The sequence below is a fragment of the Abramis brama genome (genome assembly GCF_963993115.1).
Source record: "Abramis brama genome assembly, chromosome: 2".
Lineage (NCBI taxonomy): Eukaryota > Metazoa > Chordata > Actinopteri > Cypriniformes > Leuciscidae > Abramis > Abramis brama.
In genome coordinates this window covers 59,239,564-59,262,432 of record NC_139964.1, presented here as the reverse complement: position 1 = coordinate 59,262,432, position 22,869 = coordinate 59,239,564, and the positions used below count along the sequence as shown (strand labels likewise).

The 22,869-nt window shown below is 35.7% G+C and overlaps 1 protein-coding gene across 12 annotated transcripts in view; it reads right to left on the bottom strand.

Moving 5' to 3' along the window:
• The window catches only part of dmd (dystrophin), a 110,010-nt gene that overhangs the window by 54,237 nt on the left and 32,904 nt on the right, over positions 1-22,869 (bottom strand). For all 12 annotated transcript variants that reach the window (XR_014603730.1, XM_084095117.1, XM_084095105.1 and 9 more), the window contains exons 23-55: positions 22,016-22,228; positions 20,915-21,028; positions 20,153-20,308; positions 19,776-19,946; positions 18,294-18,476; positions 17,829-17,963; positions 15,845-15,997; positions 15,576-15,737; positions 15,295-15,405; positions 14,978-15,151; positions 14,595-14,750; positions 14,096-14,266; positions 13,517-13,696; positions 12,633-12,755; positions 11,897-12,067; positions 11,299-11,415; positions 10,822-10,956; positions 9,858-10,010; positions 9,508-9,678; positions 8,804-8,914; positions 8,186-8,331; positions 7,286-7,409; positions 6,457-6,632; positions 6,146-6,293; positions 5,855-5,986; positions 4,093-4,242; positions 2,939-3,019; positions 2,663-2,744; positions 2,381-2,547; positions 1,651-1,768; positions 1,062-1,273; positions 778-932; positions 310-499 (exon numbers count right to left, since the gene is read on the bottom strand). Coding sequence is in view for 11 of the 12 variants with exons in the window: in XM_084095117.1 (XP_083951243.1) it covers positions 310-499; positions 778-932; positions 1,062-1,273; positions 1,651-1,768; positions 2,381-2,547; positions 2,663-2,744; positions 2,939-3,019; positions 4,093-4,242; positions 5,855-5,986; positions 6,146-6,293; positions 6,457-6,632; positions 7,286-7,409; positions 8,186-8,331; positions 8,804-8,914; positions 9,508-9,678; positions 9,858-10,010; positions 10,822-10,956; positions 11,299-11,415; positions 11,897-12,067; positions 12,633-12,755; positions 13,517-13,696; positions 14,096-14,266; positions 14,595-14,750; positions 14,978-15,151; positions 15,295-15,405; positions 15,576-15,737; positions 15,845-15,997; positions 17,829-17,963; positions 18,294-18,476; positions 19,776-19,946; positions 20,153-20,308; positions 20,915-21,028; positions 22,016-22,228 (4,941 nt within the window). In the remaining variant the exon portion in view is untranslated. The remainder of the gene's footprint in view (positions 1-309; positions 500-777; positions 933-1,061; positions 1,274-1,650; positions 1,769-2,380; positions 2,548-2,662; positions 2,745-2,938; positions 3,020-4,092; positions 4,243-5,854; positions 5,987-6,145; positions 6,294-6,456; positions 6,633-7,285; positions 7,410-8,185; positions 8,332-8,803; positions 8,915-9,507; positions 9,679-9,857; positions 10,011-10,821; positions 10,957-11,298; positions 11,416-11,896; positions 12,068-12,632; positions 12,756-13,516; positions 13,697-14,095; positions 14,267-14,594; positions 14,751-14,977; positions 15,152-15,294; positions 15,406-15,575; positions 15,738-15,844; positions 15,998-17,828; positions 17,964-18,293; positions 18,477-19,775; positions 19,947-20,152; positions 20,309-20,914; positions 21,029-22,015; positions 22,229-22,869) is intronic.

Here is a 22,869-nt window from a genome sequence, read left to right as displayed (position 1 = left end):
CTTGCTATTTCTGTGTAATTATTTGTGAAATTTACTAGCAATTTTCGAATTAAAATAGTTTCTACAAAAAAAAAAAAAATCCTCATAGAATGTTTTATAAAAGAGAACAAGTAAATAGTTGCTTACTTTTAAAAAAATTAATATATATTGTGCAGAGATGTTTGTGAAGAACTTCAGATAGGTAACTTGTGGAGCCGTGTGGCTAGCAGAAAAGGGAAAACCCGGACTGGAGCTGGAGCGGAGTGACTACATGCTTTAAAAGAGGAGGGGAAACTGCTGTTACGTACAGTATGCATACTGCTCATATACCTGCCATTGCCCGAATAAATGCCGCACTGTGGCAGCGTTTTCCAGAAGTCCCTCCTTAAATGTGGCATCTTGTAAGACATTGGCTGTGGTTTCTGCCTCAGTGAGCCAATTCAGGAATTTTTCCAGGTCCAAGTAGAAATGCTGCAATTGCCGTAGTCCAGCTTCCAGATCTGCCTCCTTGTCCCCTACACTGAAAAGGGTAATGACTTCATTGTTATACAGAAATAAAGTTGTTAAATTAGTACCTTAATATACTTCAATATCAAATAAATGTTATTATTGGATTGTTAAATTTGCCGCAGGATTCTCCTGAAAGCAATCGAACCTTAAAAAGCATTTGAAATAACCTCTTATGTACCCTTACTGTGTCAGCAGTGCATTATTTTCATGCCATAAATACTTACTTTCTATGAAAACATTACTCTGGTTGGTGATACTGAAAAATGTAAGATTTAAACAGAAGCTCACCGCTTATTGATGTTGGCCCAAGCCAGATTCATGCTCTCAGTCATTTGTTTAACTTTGCTTGTGTCGTCATCTGCATACAGGGTCAATAGTTTGTTTGCCAGCTCATTGGTGACATTTATGTGAGCTTGCCACTGCTGTATATCCTTAGAAAGTTGCTGCAATAAAATAATATAGCGTTAATTTGTGTTAATCAAATAACATGCATTCATCTAAAGATTTTTCAAGGAATACAAGCGCACTGAATCAGTTTATTAGTCATATATATTGTGTTTATTTTACATTACCTTGACATCTGCATTTTGGCCTTTTAAATCATCAACACTGTGCGAAATTTTCTTCCAGCTTTCTAGTTTTTCATTGGCTTTCTTAATGAGGGGCTCCACCTTTTTTCTGGCCTCCAACCAATCACTGGAGTCCTTAAACATGTTCTGCAGCTGAAGGACCCGGTCCATCAGCTTGGTGTGGGAATCCTCCCAATGTGCCTGCAATTTTTCAACTTGAAATAAAAGAGAACATTTCTAAGAAAAATTTCTGAAAATGGCTTAAACAATCTTATTTCATATAATGGACATAATAAATAAAGACGACATAATAAATCAAATCAATCAAGCGATAAATTATTGATTGGTTGATTCTGTTAACCAAATACAGTTTTATATGCACGTTTGCCTTACAGCACACTGTAGTTTGTGTTCAGTAGTGCTGTCTTATAATGATATGACCTTGAGATGCCCAGTAAGACACAATCCTTGGCATCATTGTTTAATTTCTGCATTTTTTTCTGCTGCTACAATGTTGACATCCCCATATCACCACAAATAAAGTGCATCACTGAAAGAGGATATGGATATGGACGAGGCAAATCTGACTTACTGCGCTCTGTAATAGTTGCCCGTGTCTCAGGGTTATTGGTTTTGTTCTTCAGGTTCTGCGCCGCAGTGATTTGTTTGTTCAGCTGTGGGCATCTTTGCTCCATGTCTTGCAGTGTTGACTATTAGATAGTCACAACACAGAGGTCTTTACTACAGGGTTGTGTGGCATCTTCTGGTCTCATGTCAGTCATATTGTGTGTGTGTGTATATATATATATATATATATATATATATATATATTCATGTTAGTCCACATAATATTTTATTATATCCACTTATAATATTATTAATTTATGTACAATTTAATTAATTAAATTATTTTATAAATGTATATAATTGAACAATATTAATATATACAACTATACAAATACATCCAATTCGATAAATATTTATAAAATAGCTTAATACGATTACATTTATCCAATACCATCACCTTCCCTCTGACCATTACATTAATTAAACAATCAAAACAATCAATTTAACAAGTATTTTCCGTGAATGAATAACTAAAAATGATAAAGTTCTGCTGTTCATTTCAAATGCAAAAAGGCTAGACAATCATAAAAGAGGTCATTAACATATACTGTGCAGTCGATGCTAACTAACATTTTATGTAGACTTTAGGGAAAAGATAAAAATGTTACAAAAGTGTACAATATATCCACTGCAGGACAGCAAGTATTTTTCTGCGGACATGGATAAAGAGCTGCAAGATGACGGCATGAACTGACCTTGAGTTTCACCGTCATGTCGTTGATCTCGTCAAGATCTCCGACCATTACTCTCTGAGTCTGAACCATATGATCCAAAAGAGTGAGCCAATCATCAAGCTCCGTCCAGGATTTATTGAATTTATCCAGGGCTGCATCTCCTGCTGCACTACCAGTCAATGTTACGGCTGGAAAGTAAAAAGATTATCTTTTGTTCAGACTTTCAGATGTCTAACATCACTTCATGAATTTTAATAGCATATTATTGTAGCTTCAATCATCATGCATTACACGATATCACACCTGCGAGTTGACATTTGTCTCGCCACTCTTTGAGGAGAACTTGAATGGATGTCCAATCTGCACTGAGGCCATCAAACTGCCCCTGGAATGCATCAATCCAGGAAAATTATATTAAATAAAGTTGCATGCCCTGAAGCTGATAGACTGATATAGTCTGATATATTGCATTACAGTACAGTTATGGTAGATACCACTGGGAAGTGTGCAGAATAATCTAATATCATAGTCATAGCGTTTCTGAGATCATATCTAAAGATACTGTGGTCGGTTACACACCTTCTCTGGTTGACATGGAGGTCTCTCCTTTGCCAAAATGGCTTCCACTGCTGGTTTCTTTTCCTTTACATCATCCTCAATCTACACAAAATTAAAATAAGAAAAAGAAATTCACAACAAACCCTCATTAAAGGAGTAATCTAGCTCTAGGTATATCTATTTTAAAAATAAATTAAAAAATAAATAATGTCCAGGTCACATTCCACCTCAAAATCAAAAAATAAATTTTGAATAAAGAAATTAAACCTTTTTATTTTTGCACAGTAAATGTCCAATGACCATGACAGCCACATTTACCACTAAATTCTAAGTAAAGCATCTAGACATTTTAATTTGAAGCTTTTCTTTATTCTCAGTGGTTATAGTCATTGTATTCTTAGCACTATAATACAGTGTATTCTTCTTTGTTATTTAGATTTATATATCCTTTATATTCGTTCTTTTGATTTTGGGCTGAAATATGGTTTTGAAATACCCTTAACCCTGAAAAGGAGCTATAGTAATAGTTATACTTGCCTTGACAAGCACCATTAACAAGAAACAAATATTGGGTTTTGAGAACAATATAAAGTGACAACATGCAGCAGTGTGCAAATAATCAATAAATAATCAGCTGAGTACAACAGAATCAGAGCGAAACCAGCCACAAACAATTCAAAATCACACAAGTACATGTGTACCGATTTTTTCACAAGTTCAGTAACTGAAAGAACAAATGATTTCCTGAACCTATTAGTTCCATGTCTAGGGAAGCGAAACCTTTGCCTTGATGGGAGCAGATAAAACTATGAAGCAGATGCTGGAATGCTAGGAAAGACACAGCCTAAGTCGTCTGAAAGACTCTCTTTGTACAAATTTCAGAGACTGTGCAAAATCAGACCAAAGACTTGGGTCATTGAAAGGTCACATCAGACTTTTAAAAAGAATGAAGTTTCCTTAATTTTTGAACTGAATGAATGAATTACCAACATTCTTACTTCTAGTAGGGATCAAATCAGCAACATGATGGTTGCCAGCCCTGAACTTTTACCACTACACCACCTATTATGCTATTATAGCATAAAGTTGAAATAAGACAGACAACAATATTCTGAAACAGCAAGACTGTGGTCAGTATGTTCTACATATGTGCTTGCTCAAATCTGTGAGATTACCTTTGGGTCTACTGCAGTAGGGGACTGCTCTAGCTGATTCTTTGTAGTGGAAGCCCAAATTGAGAGCTTGGAGAGCTGTCCCTGGTACAAAGACAAATCCCTCAGGAGATCCTCGATTTGTCGCTGCTTCTCAGGAAGATCAGTGGACACCTTTGAAGGAGAGAAAGAGTTCTTTTCAATAAATCACTTACAAAACCTGTTTAGAACATGTCCAGGTCATGTTTTACCCCAAAATCAAAAGAAATATTGGGATATAAAAAAAGAATATTAGAACGGAATAAATAAAATAAGAAATATTATTTTTCATAAATACCTTATATTTTTTAGGATTTTAATCTTTATATAAAAAAAATAAAAAATAAAAAAAAAATAAAAAAAAATAAGATACAGATACTTTCATTTTTTGGACTCGTTGATACCGATGCATGTATTTTCACTGCATTTGTAATTTTTAAATATATTAGGTAGAGAAACTGATTTAATTTGTTTAGCATATATAATCCTTCAGTTATTTTCATGCTTAATTATGCCTGTTAAAACATATTGTACTAGCCTCTATTACTTTCACTGTTCATTCTACTGTTATTAATCATATTTTATCTTTCATTTAATAGCACATATTTTATAATATTTTTAATATTTAGAGCCGTTTCAGCAGGGCTCAGTGCTAGGGATTTTTTCTACTGGCCTGGTTCGGTTGGGTCAGTAGTTCATTGCTTAAATACATAAGTTTTCATGTAGTTCTAACAGCAGTTTTCTGGTACAGAATATAGATAAAATAATCAAATGTGTAACACTGCATAGTCTTCACTGTACTAATTAAACAGAATAATTTTAATTAAAGTTACAAAACTCATTTCTTTGTCCATTGTTGTTAATTAACATTAAAAACATAGCAGCAGGTTTATTAAGCTGCTGTCCCTTTAAGACCGAATGCACGGATCCAATACCCTGTTACACATGCATTTTATTTCTCAACTGTTTATGTTTGCAAAGACGGGCGTTTTTACATAATTTTGTGTGAATTCGTCAAGCGCCAGAAGACGTGAAAGAGAATTCAATGCAGTATTCAAGCGCTGTCTTCAAGTTTTTACTTACATATAAGATTTAGTTTTAATTCATATGACACGTGCACTTTGTGAGCAATCTGTAATCAGAAACTGAAGTGCGCGCTCTCTCTTTTTACTGTCAGTATATGTGCCTCATTTTACCTTCTTTGCTAGTGACATATCCGACATATCCATATTCTATACATTTACTTCATAGACATCCTTCTCTGATATATCAGTTCTGATCTCTGTTTGCTCTGTTGTCGGTGTTTCTTTGTCACAAGCACGGTACTTTACAAGCTACGTGGTATCAGTTGTTGGTATCGAAGCATTTTAATGAGTACGAGTAAACAAGTGCAGTTTGACTAGTCAAAATGTTTTAGCAATCGTAGATGTTTTCAAAAAATAGCTAGAATAATAGCATACCTATAATACACTAAGGTGAGTCTCTTACCCCATAACATTGTGTGTGTATGTGTATATGTGTATATATACACATATACACACAATGTTATTGGATAACATTGTGTGTGTCTACTTTTTTTTAAAGTACGATTACATGGATCTGACTATGATATGACTCAGTGATAATGTCCTCATTAGGCTGTTAACTGAAATTATGCTTGCATTAATCATGCTAAGGTCACAAAATCATTGAATTTAATTTTCCAGTAAGATCAATAGTAGAGAAGGAAATGAATGATTTGAATTACCTTGGCCCATTGCATGTTAATAACCTTCAAATGTTTCTCCAATGGTTTGGCTTTATCAGCTGGGAGAGATGAGCCCTTGCTGTTGATCTGATGAAGAGTTTGCTTTCTGCTCGGCAGTTCCACCACCCGGGCCTGAAGATTTTCACACACACATTAATTATCTGCTTCTCTTTGTGACTCATTTTTGGTGATTTGCCTCATGGGAGAATTTTAATTCTGATATGGAGCTAAAAGCTATGTTTTTCACCCATGTGTGAGCTAATTGCATCTTTTTAAGCTACTGATTTTTACCTTCACTTTTTCTAATGTTGCACTGAGCTGCTCCTTGTGACCTGCTTCTACAGGAAGTGAAGCTACAGCATCTGCAGCATCCAGCCAGGACTGAAACTCCCCAATGTCTTCATTTAACTCGGCAAGAACAATTTTTGCCCCGGCAGACCTAAAACGCACAGCAGCCATGTTAATGCATTCCTTCAAAATAAGGACAAAAGAGGGCAATTATGTAGGTGTTTGCTGCTCAAATTGAATTATGCTAAGGTATTCAAACGTGCGCAGCTCTCTCATAAGCTGCCTGCATTAATATGTCCTGAATTTGTACTAACCGTCTCTTGATCTCAGCAAGCTGGTTGGACACTTTGGCCCAGCGGGAGTTGATAGAGGCGAGCTGCTGTTTGATGTGGTCCCTGTCGTCTTTACTGCACAGTGGAGTCAGATCTGTCCCAAGCGCATTGAGCCCCTTCACTGCTGCTTCCTGTTTCTCAAACTCTCCCTGGAGCTCCTGGGAAAGTAGAAAGTCTTAGTATAGATGGTCTGAAAACTAATCTAACATGATAACTAATCTAACATTAATATAACATACTTACTGTATTGCCTAAAAATCTGGTAATACTTTCTGCTCAATAGTTCACCCAAAAATAAAACTCACCCCAAGGCCATCCAAGATGTATATGACTTTCTTTCCTCAGCTGAAGATTCCAGGATTTTTTCTCCATCTAATGCAAGTGAATGGAGCCCAATGTAGACCTTTCCCAACATGCATGTCTCGTGAATGCAGAGCATTTGTGGTTAAAAAGTATATTATTATTTTATTTTTTCTAAAAATGACGGATTGTTTCACAAGAGAAGATTATTTGTGTGGAGCTCTTTGAAGCTGCCTAAATATGAATTTTGTACTGTCAAAAATGGTCTATGTTGGGCACCATTCACTTGCAGTCGATGGAGAAAAGTCCTGGAAATTTTTCCTCCAAAACCTTAATTTCTCTTCGGGTGAGGAAAGAAAGTAATTTACATATTGGATGGCCATGGGGTGAGTAAATAATCAGCAAAATTTTTGACGAACTAGTTCTTAAATAAAGTATTACATACAATGTAATTTGTTAATTTGTATATATTATCATAGTTAAATTATAAAATTGTAAAATGTATGTTTACCTTGAGATGGTCTCTGTTATTAATGGGGTCTTGCTCATACTTCATAATCGTCCTCTCTGCCTTTGTGAGCCAATCATCAAGCCCTTTAAGCTCTTCGCTGAATTTCTTCGATTTTTCAAGGCGTCTGGACAGCAGCACAAGTAGACAAAAAAAATATTGAGAGTCAGAGAGTAAAGAGAGAGTATGTCCTAAATCAATATTCTGATTTAAACAGCACAATTTATTAGGGTAAAAAGTTAATGTCCACATATTGTTTAGTTATAAAGCACATAAAAACAATCTCACTTTTGTGGTTTCTTTACTTAATATGGACTATTTGACTTATTTAGCATGACTTCTCTACTTATGACCAGTAGGTAGCGTTCTATACTTAAAAACTATTTTTTATTATTTTCATAAAAAAATAACAGATTGTCAATTTAAATAAAGCTGAAATAAAATATAAATTAGATTAAAAAACAACAAAAATTTAAATATAGATCTTTTCAGCTAACTGAAATAAAATAAGTTTAAGTAAAAAATAAGTTAAATAAAATAAGTTAAGTACTTTGCAAGTACTAAAATGAAAAAAAAAAACTGAAAAATAGATATAAAATGACAAGCACAAATTACAAAAAAAAAAAATGAAAAAAATAAAAATAAAAGATAATTCAAAATATTAATAAATCGTTAACAAAAAAGAAAATATATTCTTATGCATGCACATACAGAATCACATTCATGTTTCTGTAATAGATATAAAAGTAATATGGTACAGTGCATTTAGAAAGATCTAGAATAACCTTAGAAAATCCTTCAAGTTTATACAAAGACAAACTCTTCTGAACAATTCACCGACTGAATAACACACACTATTTTGCTACTGGCAAATTACAACAGCGTGATGTCATTCATCCTTACGTGAGTCTGTCGTGATAGAGCTTTTTAAGGTTTTCCCAGTTGGCTCTGAGCAGTTGGACCAGTAAACTCTCCTCAGGAAGAGAGGCTCCCTTGCCCAAAGCCCCTGTCACTGGACTCTCCAGTTTATCCAGATTCACTTTAACCTCCTGAATCACATGTGACACAAAAGATTAAAGCATTTACATTATTTCTGTACTAAAATATCTGTTTAATGCAGGCCAGACAAGTAATTTGGCGATGTCACTTTGTAAAGAAAGACGTTTGCGTTCTCGAGCCACCAAACACCGTTGTCGTGCAAATGAACGGCCAGAACGCATTAAAAGTTAAAAGTATAGCTGGACAATAACTTTTTTCTAGAGCTGCTGTAAAGCCAAAACAATCTCTGTTCCATTCATTTCATATTATCACTGTAAAGCTGCTTTGAAAAAAATCTGTATTGTTAAAAGCGCTATATAAATGAAGGTGACTTGACTATTTTTACTGCTGTTTCAGTGGTAAAACAAATTGTTCATGTAAAGATAATGATTAAATCAATAATAGACTGAATCAGCTCATGGACACAAAAATGCATTGGCTAATAAAAATCATTCAAAGAAATGAGACGGTTTATGATATAACCTTAAGGCACTTTTCTTGTTGAGAAGCGTTGATGAATGCTGCAGACCAGCGCTCAGGAGAGTTCAGCAGAGCCTCGTTGTCAGCGATACACTGCAGCAAAAACTGCAGCTCCTGCACATACAAGGATGGAGAACAATGCGTCTCATTCAATTCGACTATTTTACACTGATGTAAAAACAGGTTATTGCGCAATGAAGAGCAATAAGCAATAAGAAAAATGTATGTTTATGAAAAAAAAACAAAAACAACAAATCCCTCATTAAAGACTGTCCATTATTACGGAGCCCCTAAAGGGACATGGAAAGGGAAAAAAATATGAGATGATATATTTCAATGCTTTTGCGTTTGCTCGCAAAAGTTTTGCGTTAATTAGAGAAACTTTGTGTTCGCTCACAAAACTTTGTTCTTTTCTGAGCAAACACAAAGTTTCTTGTGGGGAACGCAAAACAGTTTCTCAGGGGAATGGAACATTTTGAGAGCAAATCCAAAGTTTCTCAGGGGAACGAAAAACATTTGCGAAAGAACGCAAAAGCACTGATAAACAATTTTTCCTCCCATCTCTCATTTTTTCCCTTTATGTCCCTTTATGACACATTACAGTGATTTTACCACAGGCAATTTTCCCCAATATTTCAATATTTAAAATATGTATTTTTAAGATTTACTTTCTTTTTCTTACTATTAACCACTAAGAGCAGACTTACATTTTTGTGGCGCACTTGATTGAATTTAACGTCCAGCCCTGCCCAGCGTTTATTGACCGGGAGGAGGCGGGGCTCCACAAGCTTGCCAGCTCCGCCCTCTGAAAGCACTTGGCCCAGTCCACGCAAGTCCTCCAACTTTGGCCGTTGATGTTCAATCTCAGAACCGACTGCCTGATGGAAAACATCCAATTATTTTAGTGTACAATCCTAAAATATTCTTAAACTTGTTAAGATGGAAGGATAGGGACCTCTATACTGTTTAAAAACATCCCTGGTGAGGAGAACTTTGAAAGGGAATATAATTATTTAAAGACCCATAGTGTTTACAGTAAAGAAACGTTGGCTCTCACTTTCACTCTCGGCTCCTCTGGGGGATCTGGAAGCTCTGCTAGGGTCTTCTCAATTTTGTCCAGCCACTGCATCATGTCATCGGTTTTCTTACAGAACTGATACCACTGCGGGGCAAGAGCAAGGGCCTTCTTCTTTCTCAGGGCTCTCAGATTCTATGAACGCAGAATGAACGTATTAGGACTTATTATACACGTCAAAAATTATACAGCATGTCCACTTGATTGCCACAAAGCAAAACATGATTTACCAAAGTTTTACGCACCAACCTTAGCCCAAACACTCCATAGCTTGATTGTAACTACCCTAGAAACTAGCCAATTTTTTAACCTTAAGTTTTGACCATGTGTCACACCTACTGTAAGAGTTGACCATACAATTATCTTTAATACCAACTATTTTATTCATTTTTCAAGAATTCAAATATTGGAAATATTTCAAATACCAAATCTGATTGGGTGATGGTATTAATGTTGTTTCAGGACCAATAAAGGACTGATCCAGGAACATATCTTCAATCCTATATAAAATCGCATAGAATCCAGAATGCACTTGTCACAGAATATACATTTAAAATAAGCCAGTCAAATTGGTTTAAGCATAAACCTCACAAAATTGTGTTAGATATTTGCTTAAAACAAGATTTGTTTTTAAATGGGTAAACAAAATTATATAATGCACTTATTTAACTTTTAAGTAAATTTGTCTTGTTTTAAGAAAGCTTTACTGAAAAACAATAAATAATTTTTTTGTAATGTATAATCAACCAGACATTAAGAGCTTTTGCATTACTACAAAATTACACAGTATGGCCAGTTATATAATATTTGATGCAGTACTTAAAGAACAAACATTTAAATTCAATGAAATGCAATGCGCCTAATGTCAAGAGCTTGTAAATGCATTCTCATGGCCTTATTTCCGAATAAAATGTGTACTTGACATGTAAACACGCTCAGTAATTACCTTTAGTGTGTCATATTTGTCATGAAGAAGGTTGTGTTTCTCACGGACGGCCTCTCTTTTCTCCCCGGAAGGAGTTCTCTTGAGGAGATTTTCTCCTTTTAAGAAAAGTTCATTTAGCGCATCCTCATCTATGCCCTGTGAAAGAAAAAACACAGAAAAATATCAAATTAAATGTCAAAACCAATCAATCAATCAATCAAGTCTGTCTGTCTGTCTGTCTGTCTGTCTATCTATCTATCTATCTATCTATCGTCCGTACATCTGTCTATCAGACAATTTGCAGCGAAGTAATGCAGTGATGTACTGTGCCAGCATTTGTTACTCATGAACCAGATCCACTCCCTGAAACTCATTATCTTTCTTGTCATGATATCTTTACGCGAAAGCTCGGAGGCTGTTTCAGCCTTTCGTTGCTCGTGCGGTTCCAATGACAGAAATTAATTTTAGCCAAAGAAACAGCTGAGAGTATTTTCTTACCGCATCCTCCAGGAAATCGTCCTCTTTTAGACTTTCACCTAATTTAATCTCCTCGTCCAGCACCTGGAGCCATATATTAGCCTGTCTGTGGTACTCGTCTAACTCTTGAGAGGAGGCCTGAAAAAAAAGAAAAGATGAACAATATACAAAAAGTAAAAAAATAAATTATATATATGAAGAGTTCAGATGCAAAAGCCTCTAAGTGCCATCTGAAATTTTCTTCTAGAATGATCATTTTTATCAAGCTTGTATATTTAAGTTCGGTATTTTCACTTAAATGGCAATGAAAATTACCTATGAATTGTCATTTAAGTGAAATTACTGAACTTAAATATACGAGATTGATAAAAATGATCATTCTAGAAGAAAATTTCAGATGGCACTTAGAGGCTTTTGCATCTGAACTCTTCATATATATATATTTATTTATTTATTTATTTATTTTTTTTTTTTTTTCTAAGTGGTTTAATAAGACAATGTCACTGATGATTTTAGGATAGACAAAGGGAAAGAAATCAGATTAAAATCCAGCATGGCCCTATATATATGTGTTCTATATGTATACAAATATCAGACATACAGCTTTTCATAAGACTACCTGTCCCATTAAAATCCTCTTTGCGACGATGTCAAAGCGCTGGTTGAGCTGTTCTAGCTTCGGTTTCACCTGAGCTTTACTGTGTTCCCCTGTGTTCTTTATAAGGTCCTCCGCCAGAACCTGCACCGCTTCAACCTTCCCCTTCATCTCCTCCAGCTCTATCCGCAAACCCTGAAATAAAACACCCAAAATAACAACACATCAATTATGTGTGCTACATTTTGAATGCATATACTATATATTCAATCAATTCCAAGTGTTGAGAAAAAAAAAGAAAAAAAAAGGCCTGCCCTACATTTTTCTGTTCAATAAATTGTTTTGTTTTTTGGTTATTGAAGTTATGATTCATGTGTACATGTAAACTTTCTAAAACTTCAAAATGCACAAAAACCAAATGTACAGATATAAATATTTTGGTAGTGATAAACGATCATTATATTTACTTTATAGAGGACAACAGAAATGATCAATTTTCTAAAATTAAAATACTATTTTCTTTATGTGTCTGTCTGTTTTGTTCTCCATAATGGCCAAATATAGAGCTTTATTTGCTGCAAATTGCTTCCAATTAATGAGCCATCAAAACATTACTACCATAGAAAGATGGATAACTGTTGATTTAATTTGATGCAAAAGTATGGCTGCATAAAACAATCTCTAGTCCTCAATAATGGAGAACAGTTGGTTGTAAATTGCAACAGCTCATTGTGAGTGTCTGTCATGTGCTACTGAAGACCTTAATGACGTGCTCAATGCAGCCCTGGCTGTCCATCTCGTCCAGCGTTTCTTCAGCACGATCCATCCAGGTGTTGATCTGAGAAATGTTCTGTTCAAGTGTTTTCATTTGACTCTGATAATCCTGAATAACAGATGAAGAGTTGCGATGACATTTGGCTTCAGTGGACAGCACAAGGAAACATGTTCAGGAACAGGTTTTGGAAATTTCATATTGAATCTGTATGACTTTCTTTTCTGTCCCTGGACATTTCTCAGTAATAACTATAGTGAAATACAGTGCATGGACCACTTTTATGATGCTTTTGCATCCTCTTTTCTCACAAAAACTATCCATGCCTCCATAAGACTTAGAGTATAGCTTAAAAACATCAGTCTCTCTTCAACTGCATGGAAAATAGAAAAATCCACAGACTTTCTCCTTTTGTGTTACATGGAAGAAAGCAAGTCATACAGGTTTAGAATGAGAAAAAACACTGAGAGAATTTTCATTTTTAGGTGAACTATTTCTTTAATCGTTTCATTATACCTTCGAGGCCAAGCCTCATCTGTTGATGTATTGTCCCTCAGATATTTATAGAGTTATTTACAAAGTAGAACAAGAAGAAAATGTAGTCAAAGACGTAAAAGATGAGATAAATGATAAGGGAAAGCAAGTAGTGGAAAAGGTAATAAAGAAGAGCAGGAGATAAATGTGCTTTACATTTTCATAACATTATTGCCGCCTCCAGAAATCGCCGTCTGGATTTAACAGAACAATATGGAGATGTGAAATTGAAAGGAAATGAATTTAGCCTTGCAGGGCATATTTAGCACAAGAAATATTTTGCCTAGAATGAAATGATTCAGAACAGGGTCAGATGGTTGCTATGAACGGTTGCTCACCAGCAGGAGTTTTAGCCACTGCTCGCTCCGTGACGTCACCGCGATCCAGTTGCAGTTGAGCAGACTGACCTTGTCATCAATCAGGTTCTCCTGGCTACGAAGTAAACCCTTCAGGGTCTGTGCCAACTCCCTCACTAGTTTCAGCTGTGGCTTATGGCGCTCTGTGTCCTCCTGCGTCGCCTGGGTGGTAAAGATGATGTTTTAATTGGTTGTTTTGAGTTTTTCATTTCAAATGTGGAGTAATATGTCTTTTTTTTAAGCACACACCTTCTTGAAAACAAAGCAGCATTGCTAATAAACTAACAATTTAGGTTTGGTTAAACATTTTTCACCATGTTAAAAGGAATAGTTCACTCAAAAATGACAAATACAATTTATTTACTGTATGCTTTCATTGTATGGACTGCAACATAAACATATTTCAAAACATCTAATTTTGTGTTCCACTAAGAAAAGAAAGGCTAATGGAAGCACATGGAGGGGAGTAAATGATAACAGAACTGTCATTTTTTGGATGAACTATTCCTTTAACGAGTAGTGAACTCTTTTAGATGTAAACAATGTTGTGTATTCATTCACCTTGGCCCAAGCCAACTCTGCATCCAAATCGCTTGGCATCCCTTCCACCGAAGACCGGCGCGTCAGTTCCTCATCAGTAGTTGCCAGCCATTCTGTCAGACTGTTGACTTCCTTCCTAAACTTCCTTAATAACTTTAAAATCTTCTCCAGTTCCTGCTTTCCTTCTGTTACCTGCACACAGACAAATGAGACGACCTGACCAATCACTGCCAACTCAAATGGTCAAAAGTTTGATGGAAGACATTTCTGACATTTTAATCCACTATGTAAATATTTTTTCTAAATGGATGAGTTGTAGCGCATTGTGAAGGGAAATCAGCCAAGTGTTCAGCATAAATGGAAACTCAATCCCATACTTTAAATAAGTTTAATGTGTAATGGTTTTGATGTGTAATGTCTAATGGTTTTGATGACACTGGAAAATGGAAAATACAAACAATATACAATCCATAGGTGTTCAAATTGGTACCGTAGATGTCTTACATTTAGCATCCTTTACCTGTGAACCCAAAACATTGTATGCAAGTTTGAGAGCCGTCAGCCTGTCGTCCAGCTCCTTGGGTTGCTCTGTCTGCTGCTTCTGCACAATCTGTCTTCCCGTCTTTATCACCGTCTCCACCTCCGATTTCACTTCACTCAGATTCTTATAAAGCTTCTAAATGGGGGAAATAGAAAATGTGTTAAAACTCCCCATAAATAAGATATTGCAGCTTGACAAAAACTAAACTGCAACTAATGACTAAACAAAATACATTTCATACATTATAAAATAATCAGTTAATTTCCACAATAATATTTCATGCATTAACAATTGATGTATTCATAAAAAATAAAAAAAAGGAATAAAAGCTATTAAAACACCAAGCACCCTACATTACCCACCATGCACTGCTCCAACTGTGACTGTACAACCTCCTGCTCCACACTCCGAATACTCAGCACTCCCAGCTTCACTTTCACCTCCTCTAGCACTCGCTCACATTCCCTCAACCGCTGATCAAAGTTGGCTGGCTTTTGGAAAAGCCTGAACTTGCCTTTCACTTGAAATAGTTTATCCTGAACAGACACACAAAAAAAAACTGGCATTTGTTAATAGGAATTTGATTACTTATTATTTGATGAATGCATTTATGAAGGAAGGATCCAGCAAAGTGACAAAAATTCAGCTACTTTGAAATTATATGATCTGTGACTCTTACGTATGTTGCATCAATTTCTCCAATCACTTTCTCTGATGCGTCAACCTCAATAGCCTTTTTCTTCATGTCATCAAGAGTCGTCTCATGACCATTCAACTCAGTCTGAATTTTCTGTTAAATAAGACAATAATATTGTGATCACTAAAGTCCTTACATTTTTACTACATGATGGATGGATGGAAAGACAGACACAGATGGATGGATGGACGGACAGATGGATAGATAGATGATAAATAAGTAAATTATGTTTATTTGTCCCATATGGGAGCCATTATGAATACCTGTGCCTCCTGAGGTATCTGTGCAGCATCTATGCCATCTGCTATGTAAGCAGTCAAATGTCGGTCTGTGGTGTTCAGAGAGTCCTGAATAAGGCGTAGGGTTTTGTCGTTCTCCTGGGCCCACTGCAGGCTCTTCTCCAGCTGCTGTCGCCTTTGTAAAGCCTGTTATTGACATCAGAAAGCGGAAGTGATCAAAGTGTGAGAAAATCCAATGAATATACTTACGTTTTCAGCCGCAGCAATACAACTGAATCATTTTAAGTTCCTACCCTTTGCATTAGTTCATCCCAGCGTGTGTTGTAGTCCTCCACTTTTTTGTGTAAGAGCTCATCAAGGACTCTGCCATCCATAAGGGTCTGGGCTAATTCACGGATCTGGTTGCGGTTATATTCAGGATGCTCTCTAATCATTGTGTCTAAGGACTGGAGGGAATGAGAAACCACTTTAATACCAATGATTTAGATGTCGTTTTCAACATAAAACTCAATAAAAGATGCTTTCCATGGTGATGAAGCAAGATTCAATTTTTGGTATGACTATTTTATCATCATTAGTGCATGTATTAGCTTGTAGGAAAGAAAAGAAAAAAAAAATCAATCACAAATGAGATTATTTAATATCTCAAATATTCTCCTAGGCAGCAAATGGAGTCTGTTCTAGTAGCATTCCTCATTTTTCAAATAGCTTTATATAGAAGTGTCTGCTAAACTAAATGTACACAACACTAAATCACTAAATGTTTTGCTAAAGTCTCCAACTTCTCAATTTTGTTTTTCAGTCTCCCGAGTAAAAGACCCCTTGGTAATCTAGCATGTCTAGAGCAGGGGTTCCCAAACTGTTTTGTTAGCCAAACCCTTAGATGTAAAATATTTAGTCCCCCCTATAATTAGTAACCCCTGAGAATTTAGGTTCATATTTTAACAATTTAATAAATATTAATGGTCTGTTAATGGTCATGACATTTAAGTAAGAGATAAAATATTTCATTCTTTTTTTAAGTGTTTTATTTTTATTGCTTTTATTTTTTAATTATTTATATACTGTACAGGGCTGCACAACTTGGCCAAAAACATTTAATGTGTTTATTTTGTCATATTATGTGACTGAAATTTGAACTGCGATGCAACATTTAATCTCATATGAAAACTATATATATTTATCTAAAACTACATATAAACTATATCATCATTTCATCTTTATTTCTATTAATTGTGCGGCCCAACTTTTTTATTTAAATTTTCCATTTGATTTAATTAATGATTAGCTTTTCATCAACTCACAAACCACCTGCAGTCTCTTTTACAAACCAAGAGGGATATATTTTTACAATTATGTATATATAGGGCTGAACATCTTAGCCCAAAAAATGTATATTACATTTATTTTGTCATATATTGCGATTGCAATCTGAACTGCGATTTGACATTTCATCTCATATAAAAACTATATCTATATGTAAAACTATTTCATTTTTATTTCGATTAATTGTGCAGTCACATTTATTCAAGTGTTCATTTTGTCATATAAGCTATTGTGATTGCAATTTGAACTGCGGTTTGACATTTCATCTCATATGAAAACTATCTATGTTTAAATCTATATACAAACTATATAGGGATTTCAGTTTTATTTTAATGAATTGTGCAGTCCCATTTATTTATTTAAATTTTCCAGTCAATTAATTATTAGCTTTTCATCAACTCTCAAACCCTCTGCAGTTCCCTCACAAACCCCCATTTGGGAAACCCTGCACTAGAATTTTAGAAGAGATCTCAATAATCCTATGAGAAATGTCTGGAGACAAAGTGGAAACTCCAATGAAAATGGCATTTAAGTCAATCTCCTACAATAAAAAAACAACAACCTCGAAACAATCCTCTGGGACAGAGTGACCTTTCCAAGTCAAACTCTAACCCAAAATGAAAATAGAGTCATCATTTACTCACCTTCATGTCATTCTAAACCCATATGCTCTTATTTTCCAGTGTGACACAAAAGGAAATTTATTTTTGCAGTTCTTTTAACAACAACGGTTCACGGACCACAGGCCATCAAGCGATAAAAAGGACAAACAGGCGATATGATTCATGTACGGTATTCCAAGTTTCTGAAGCCACATGATGTCCTCATGTGAGGACCAGATCAAAGACTATATTCTTTTAATATAGTAAACTGGCTTTCAAAATGCTTCCTGTTTTAGTAAACAGTCTCATTTTAATTCTGAAGTTCATCTGAAAGATTTTAAGCACTCACAGTCAAAGCTTCTTCTAATTCCTCTACACCTCCTTGGAGGCTTTCTGTTTCATCAAGTTTCTTCTCCAGTAGGTCCATCCAGGCATTCTCCAACTCCAAATAAGATAGCAGCTCACACCAGCATGCCCACACCTCCTACAACAGCCAACAGAAATGGAGAGATGCGTGTGGTTAATCAAACATATAACATTGGGCCCGTGTCCTGAGAATTTGATCAAATGTTAGAAGAACCACATTAATAGTTTGAACTGAGAGAGCCTGATACAAGCAACATCAAAGTCACGGGATTGATTCCCAGGGAACAAACACACACACACATACTCACACACAGAGATAAAATGTAAACCTTAAAAGGACTTTAAGTTGCTTTGGATGAAAGCATCAGCCAAATGAATAAATGCCAACGAACTAGACACTATCTGGCTCCTGAGCGCAACCCCATCACTGGCACAATATCAAGCTCACCTCTAAAGTCTTGCATTTTCCATCGAGTCGGCTGCACAGTCGCTGGTAGTTAGAAGTCAAAACACCCAGTTCTGCCTTCAGGGCATCATGGGCCACGGGAGGAGCCTTTGAAATGAAATTGGTGACTTTATCCGTCAGTAGCTTCACCTTTGTTTCCTTTTGATGGACTTCCTCTTGAGCCCGCTGAGTGGGAGAGAGGAGATTATGTGAGCATTCAGATGTTTCCACCAAGTGAACATCAGCATTCTCTTAAGCCTCTGTTTCCAATGTTAAGCTAAACTTGGCACTGGAGCAGAGAGAATACAAGACAGAAAGATCCCTGCTGTTCACTGTTGAACTTGGGAAGTTTGCCCCATTTACTTCATAAAAAGCACAAAGCAACAGGATCACATGGAGGTGAAATGCATCCCTGCACTGAGACGGAACTTGTTAGGAAATTAATACATCTCAGTTCTCATGATAGCAGACTGACAGCTAGACAACTGTCCCGGGAGCTTCTCCGACACTTTCTTCTCAGTGCAACATGCTTTTCTTTAAACTTTGGTGTCTTGACACTTTCATTGAATGGGGTACAAATAGTCCCTAGACTGTTCTTAAAAGAAATAAAGGCACAAATCCCATGTTCTCAAGTGAGATTAGATGTGTTAGATAAGCTATTATCAAACATAAAATTAACTAAGCATGAAAAGTAGATAAACACGGTTTATCTCCCCTTAAAATGTTGATTTTGGCTTGTTCCACCTCAATGGTCCGACAGTATCCAACAATTAAAAATGTCAAAATTTTGACAATTTATTCAACTCATATTCAGTATTTCATAGAAATAAAATGTTTAAATGAATTGAATTGACCATAAATGTAATATTTAGCTCTGTTTGTTTATATATAGTTTATTATATATCACGTAAACTATATAATATTACAGTATATATGTATTATACATAGTTTGACTTGTAAGAGGGTTGCAAAAAGTGAAAATCTAATATAAAACAGTCCATATAATATTTACTTTCTGACAGTTAAAGATAGCCTTTTCAGTGACTTTTTGCTGAAAAAGAATAAATATGATATTTTCCTCAAGTTTAAAGTTTTGTTTTTTGAAAGTGCTTGGGGATACACCCATAGAAAAGCAATATCATAAAAGAGATCACAACTGGTTTCTCTAGGACAGTAACAAGAAAAAAAAAAAGAACAAATAGAGACATTTGCTTGTTTCCTTCTCAGATTTTTCTCCTAAGCAAAATTACCCTAATATTACATATCTATTTATCAAATTCTGTCAAGACCAAATTATCTAAGCTATGATATCCATATAAATTTTTAATGAATCATTTTAAATCTATACTCTTAGTGCATGTCAACAATTTTTCTCTGTTTTCTTCTCCAGATTTGTTATACTTTATCCAAATTGTCATCCTTAAGATATTACTGACGACACCATTATGTTTTCGGAGCAAAGACATTTTCCACTGAAGAACAAACCTTCAGCTCCTCCACAGCCTTAAAAAGCTCCTCAGGTGTTTTGTACTGGAAGTCTCGTTCCAGGTACTCTTCCTCCGCCTGAGTGATCCACTCCTGCATTTCCTGCATCTCCTTCCTCAAACTCACCGTCATGTCCAGCCCTCCTTTCAGGGCAGATTTCTTTGCATAAGCCTGAGGACCAACCACAATACAGTTATTTTTTGCTTCAACGTCTACCTGAAACTGCAGGCAATGCTCTAATAACATCAAAAAGTTTCACTTGGATATTGCCTAGGTGCGAAAATGGTATGCGTGGGCTTTTTAAGATGACTAAATTGTACCTCACTTCGTAATTAATTAGTATAATGCACCATAAGCCCATGTGGCATGTTAATTACCTGTTTGCAAATGAGCTCCCACTGAGCATTGAGCTCATCAAGCATCTTCTGTATTTTGATGGCAAACGGTGTCTCAGCTTCCCTCTTCAAGGCCAGTCCCACCTCATTGATCCCGTTCAGACTTGGTTGGACGGTGTGGATGTCATTCACCAGAGCCTGGCAAATCATAACAGAATGTTTGAAATAGATGGTCTTGGCCATCCTAAAAACAGGTCACGGCAATGTGTTGACCCAATTCTACTAGATAGAAGCAAAGCCATCACCATCATTACAGCTAACTTACCATAGGGCAGAAAAAATATTGAACTGCAATTTGAGAAATATAATTTCATGTTTAAGCTACAGTTCTAACAACTAGTAATATGAAAAATCATTTCTTGCCACTGCCTGAAAAGAGAAGACAGGGTCTTTACTGAGTCAGGTCCCAATGGCTTTACGGCTTATTCAACCACCGCTGCGGCTATATTAGCAGGTCTCCCAACAACATATTTTCGCAGATTTCATCTTAATGAGAAACAGTTCTTCCTCTTCCAGACCAATGCTTTCATTTAGGCTATGCTTTGCCTCTGCATAAAAAACACTCTCTTCTGAATTTTAATTTTTGGGCCATGTTCGTGAAACACAATAGTGAGTTTTATGGATCACTTTTTTTTTTTTTTTTTATTTCTTTTTTTTTTAAGCACATCTTGCTCTAGAGCTTTATTCCAAGTTTGGGAACACAAACTTAGCTTTTATTGCTAAATAAATAAAGACTGTCCTCACCGTGCACTGTTCCAACTGTTTCTCCAAAGCCTCTGCGTCTCCCAGAGCTGGCCATTCCTCATTCAGGAAAACATCGACCTCTGCCATCCACTTCTGCAGAGTCTTCGTGTCATTCTACCATTGGATAAAATGATGCTCTATCAGAAAATGCATGTTTTTATCATACACAACCCATAAGAATTTATTTTTGCTAAAGTTTTGAGTTGAAGTTGCAACTTTAATTAAATATAACAAACTCCATTCAAAGGAATATTTTGAGTTAAGCTCAACCGAAAGCACTTGTGGTATACATTTATCAATTTGTGTACCTTTTATTCAAGGTACACATTTACATTCTATTAGGCCTTCTTTTGCCTGGTAATCAAACCCTTGACCTTGGTGTTGCTAGTGCTATGCTCTACTGTTTGGGCTAAAGGAAAGGCATGTAAATCTTTAAACGTTGAAATACTCAGTTTCAAAATTATTGCCACAAGGTGTAAACAGTATGTGTGCAAAAAAAATAGCTTACTAACCTTTCCTGCGTAAAGTTACAGTATAACCAATTTTACAACTTTGTTGCCATGACAACGCCTTAAACCCTTAAATGACCTTAAATAATGTCATTTATAAAATAAACAGCTCAAATAATACACAAGCTTTAACAAAAGAATGAAAGTGTGAAAATCACAAGCTTCGCATTTATGCTTTTAAATCCTCCGAAAAGTGGCCACATTCACTTCCCCTGTAAGTGCCTCACTGCAACCTTGATTTTTCCTTTTTTTTTAAAGAACAAGTGACAAATTACTACAATTTACAAACGCTATCGATTGAGCTTATTTTCTATCGAACCCAGAATAGCCACCTGAGATATATTTAAAAAAAAGAGCAACCTTTAAACAAAATACTTTTCTCGGAAGGATGTGGTTCAAAACCTAGTAAGCTCTCTGAATAGGCAGCTGTCAAGGTGTTGAGACACAGCCAACAACTCCAGGTGCCTGCATTCAAGTGCACTCTACTTGGAAAGCACCCAGCGTGGTATAGGTGAAGTGTTTCTGCTACAGAGAAACTAGAGCCAGTGTAATTTGGGGAAAAGCCTCATCAGCATATTGTTTCAGCACGTGCCTGGAACTGCTGTAATTTGGTCATGTGATCCTGCAGCTTCTGAATGTTCTCCTCCAGCTGCTCAGACACACGCCGCCAGCGCACCATCACGTTGTCCAGCTCATTTCGGTACTTCTGATAGATCTCAGGAGGTGCTTTCTGGAACACCTGCTCAGCCATCTTATTGAGGTCATCCACGTCACCCTGATGCTCCTTCTGTGCTGCTTGAATTGCCTGCAAAAATATTTTGGTGTTTATATTACCAATAATTATTAGGCATTCACAATGAGTGTTTAACAAATAAAACCAATAATATTAACACAAAACTGCAAATAATCTTTTATTATTATTATTATTAAAATAAAAATGCACACATTCCTTATAAAATGACCTAGTATATATGGTATTTTGGTAAATTTGTCAATTAAACAATGTATTAAGTGAGGCAGTCTTAAGTTTTATGCAATTTTGTATTTTCTAAATATGTTTTGGCTATCACAATTGCTTTATTAGAAGCCAAAGTAATATTTACATAGTATTTATGACTACAATTATGTTTATGGCTTTATGTTTTTACTATGATCCTACTAAAGATTTCAGTTAAGTGTGTAATTGTTTGAGGATCAGATACTTTCTTGTATCCCAGTTTGATGTGCAGGATCACACTTGAAATCTTGCATGATTTAATAATGCTTTCAGCAACCAAATAAGTGTGTTGTTTTTTCAGCCCCATTTAATACATTTTACCATGAATGGAGTGACTTAAATCCATTCAGCAGAATTCTGCAGGTTTTACCCAAAAAACAGCACACAATATGCAAATAAAGTCTGGATTAGTAGGCTGATTTCATCAAAACGTGTAAACAAACGATTTA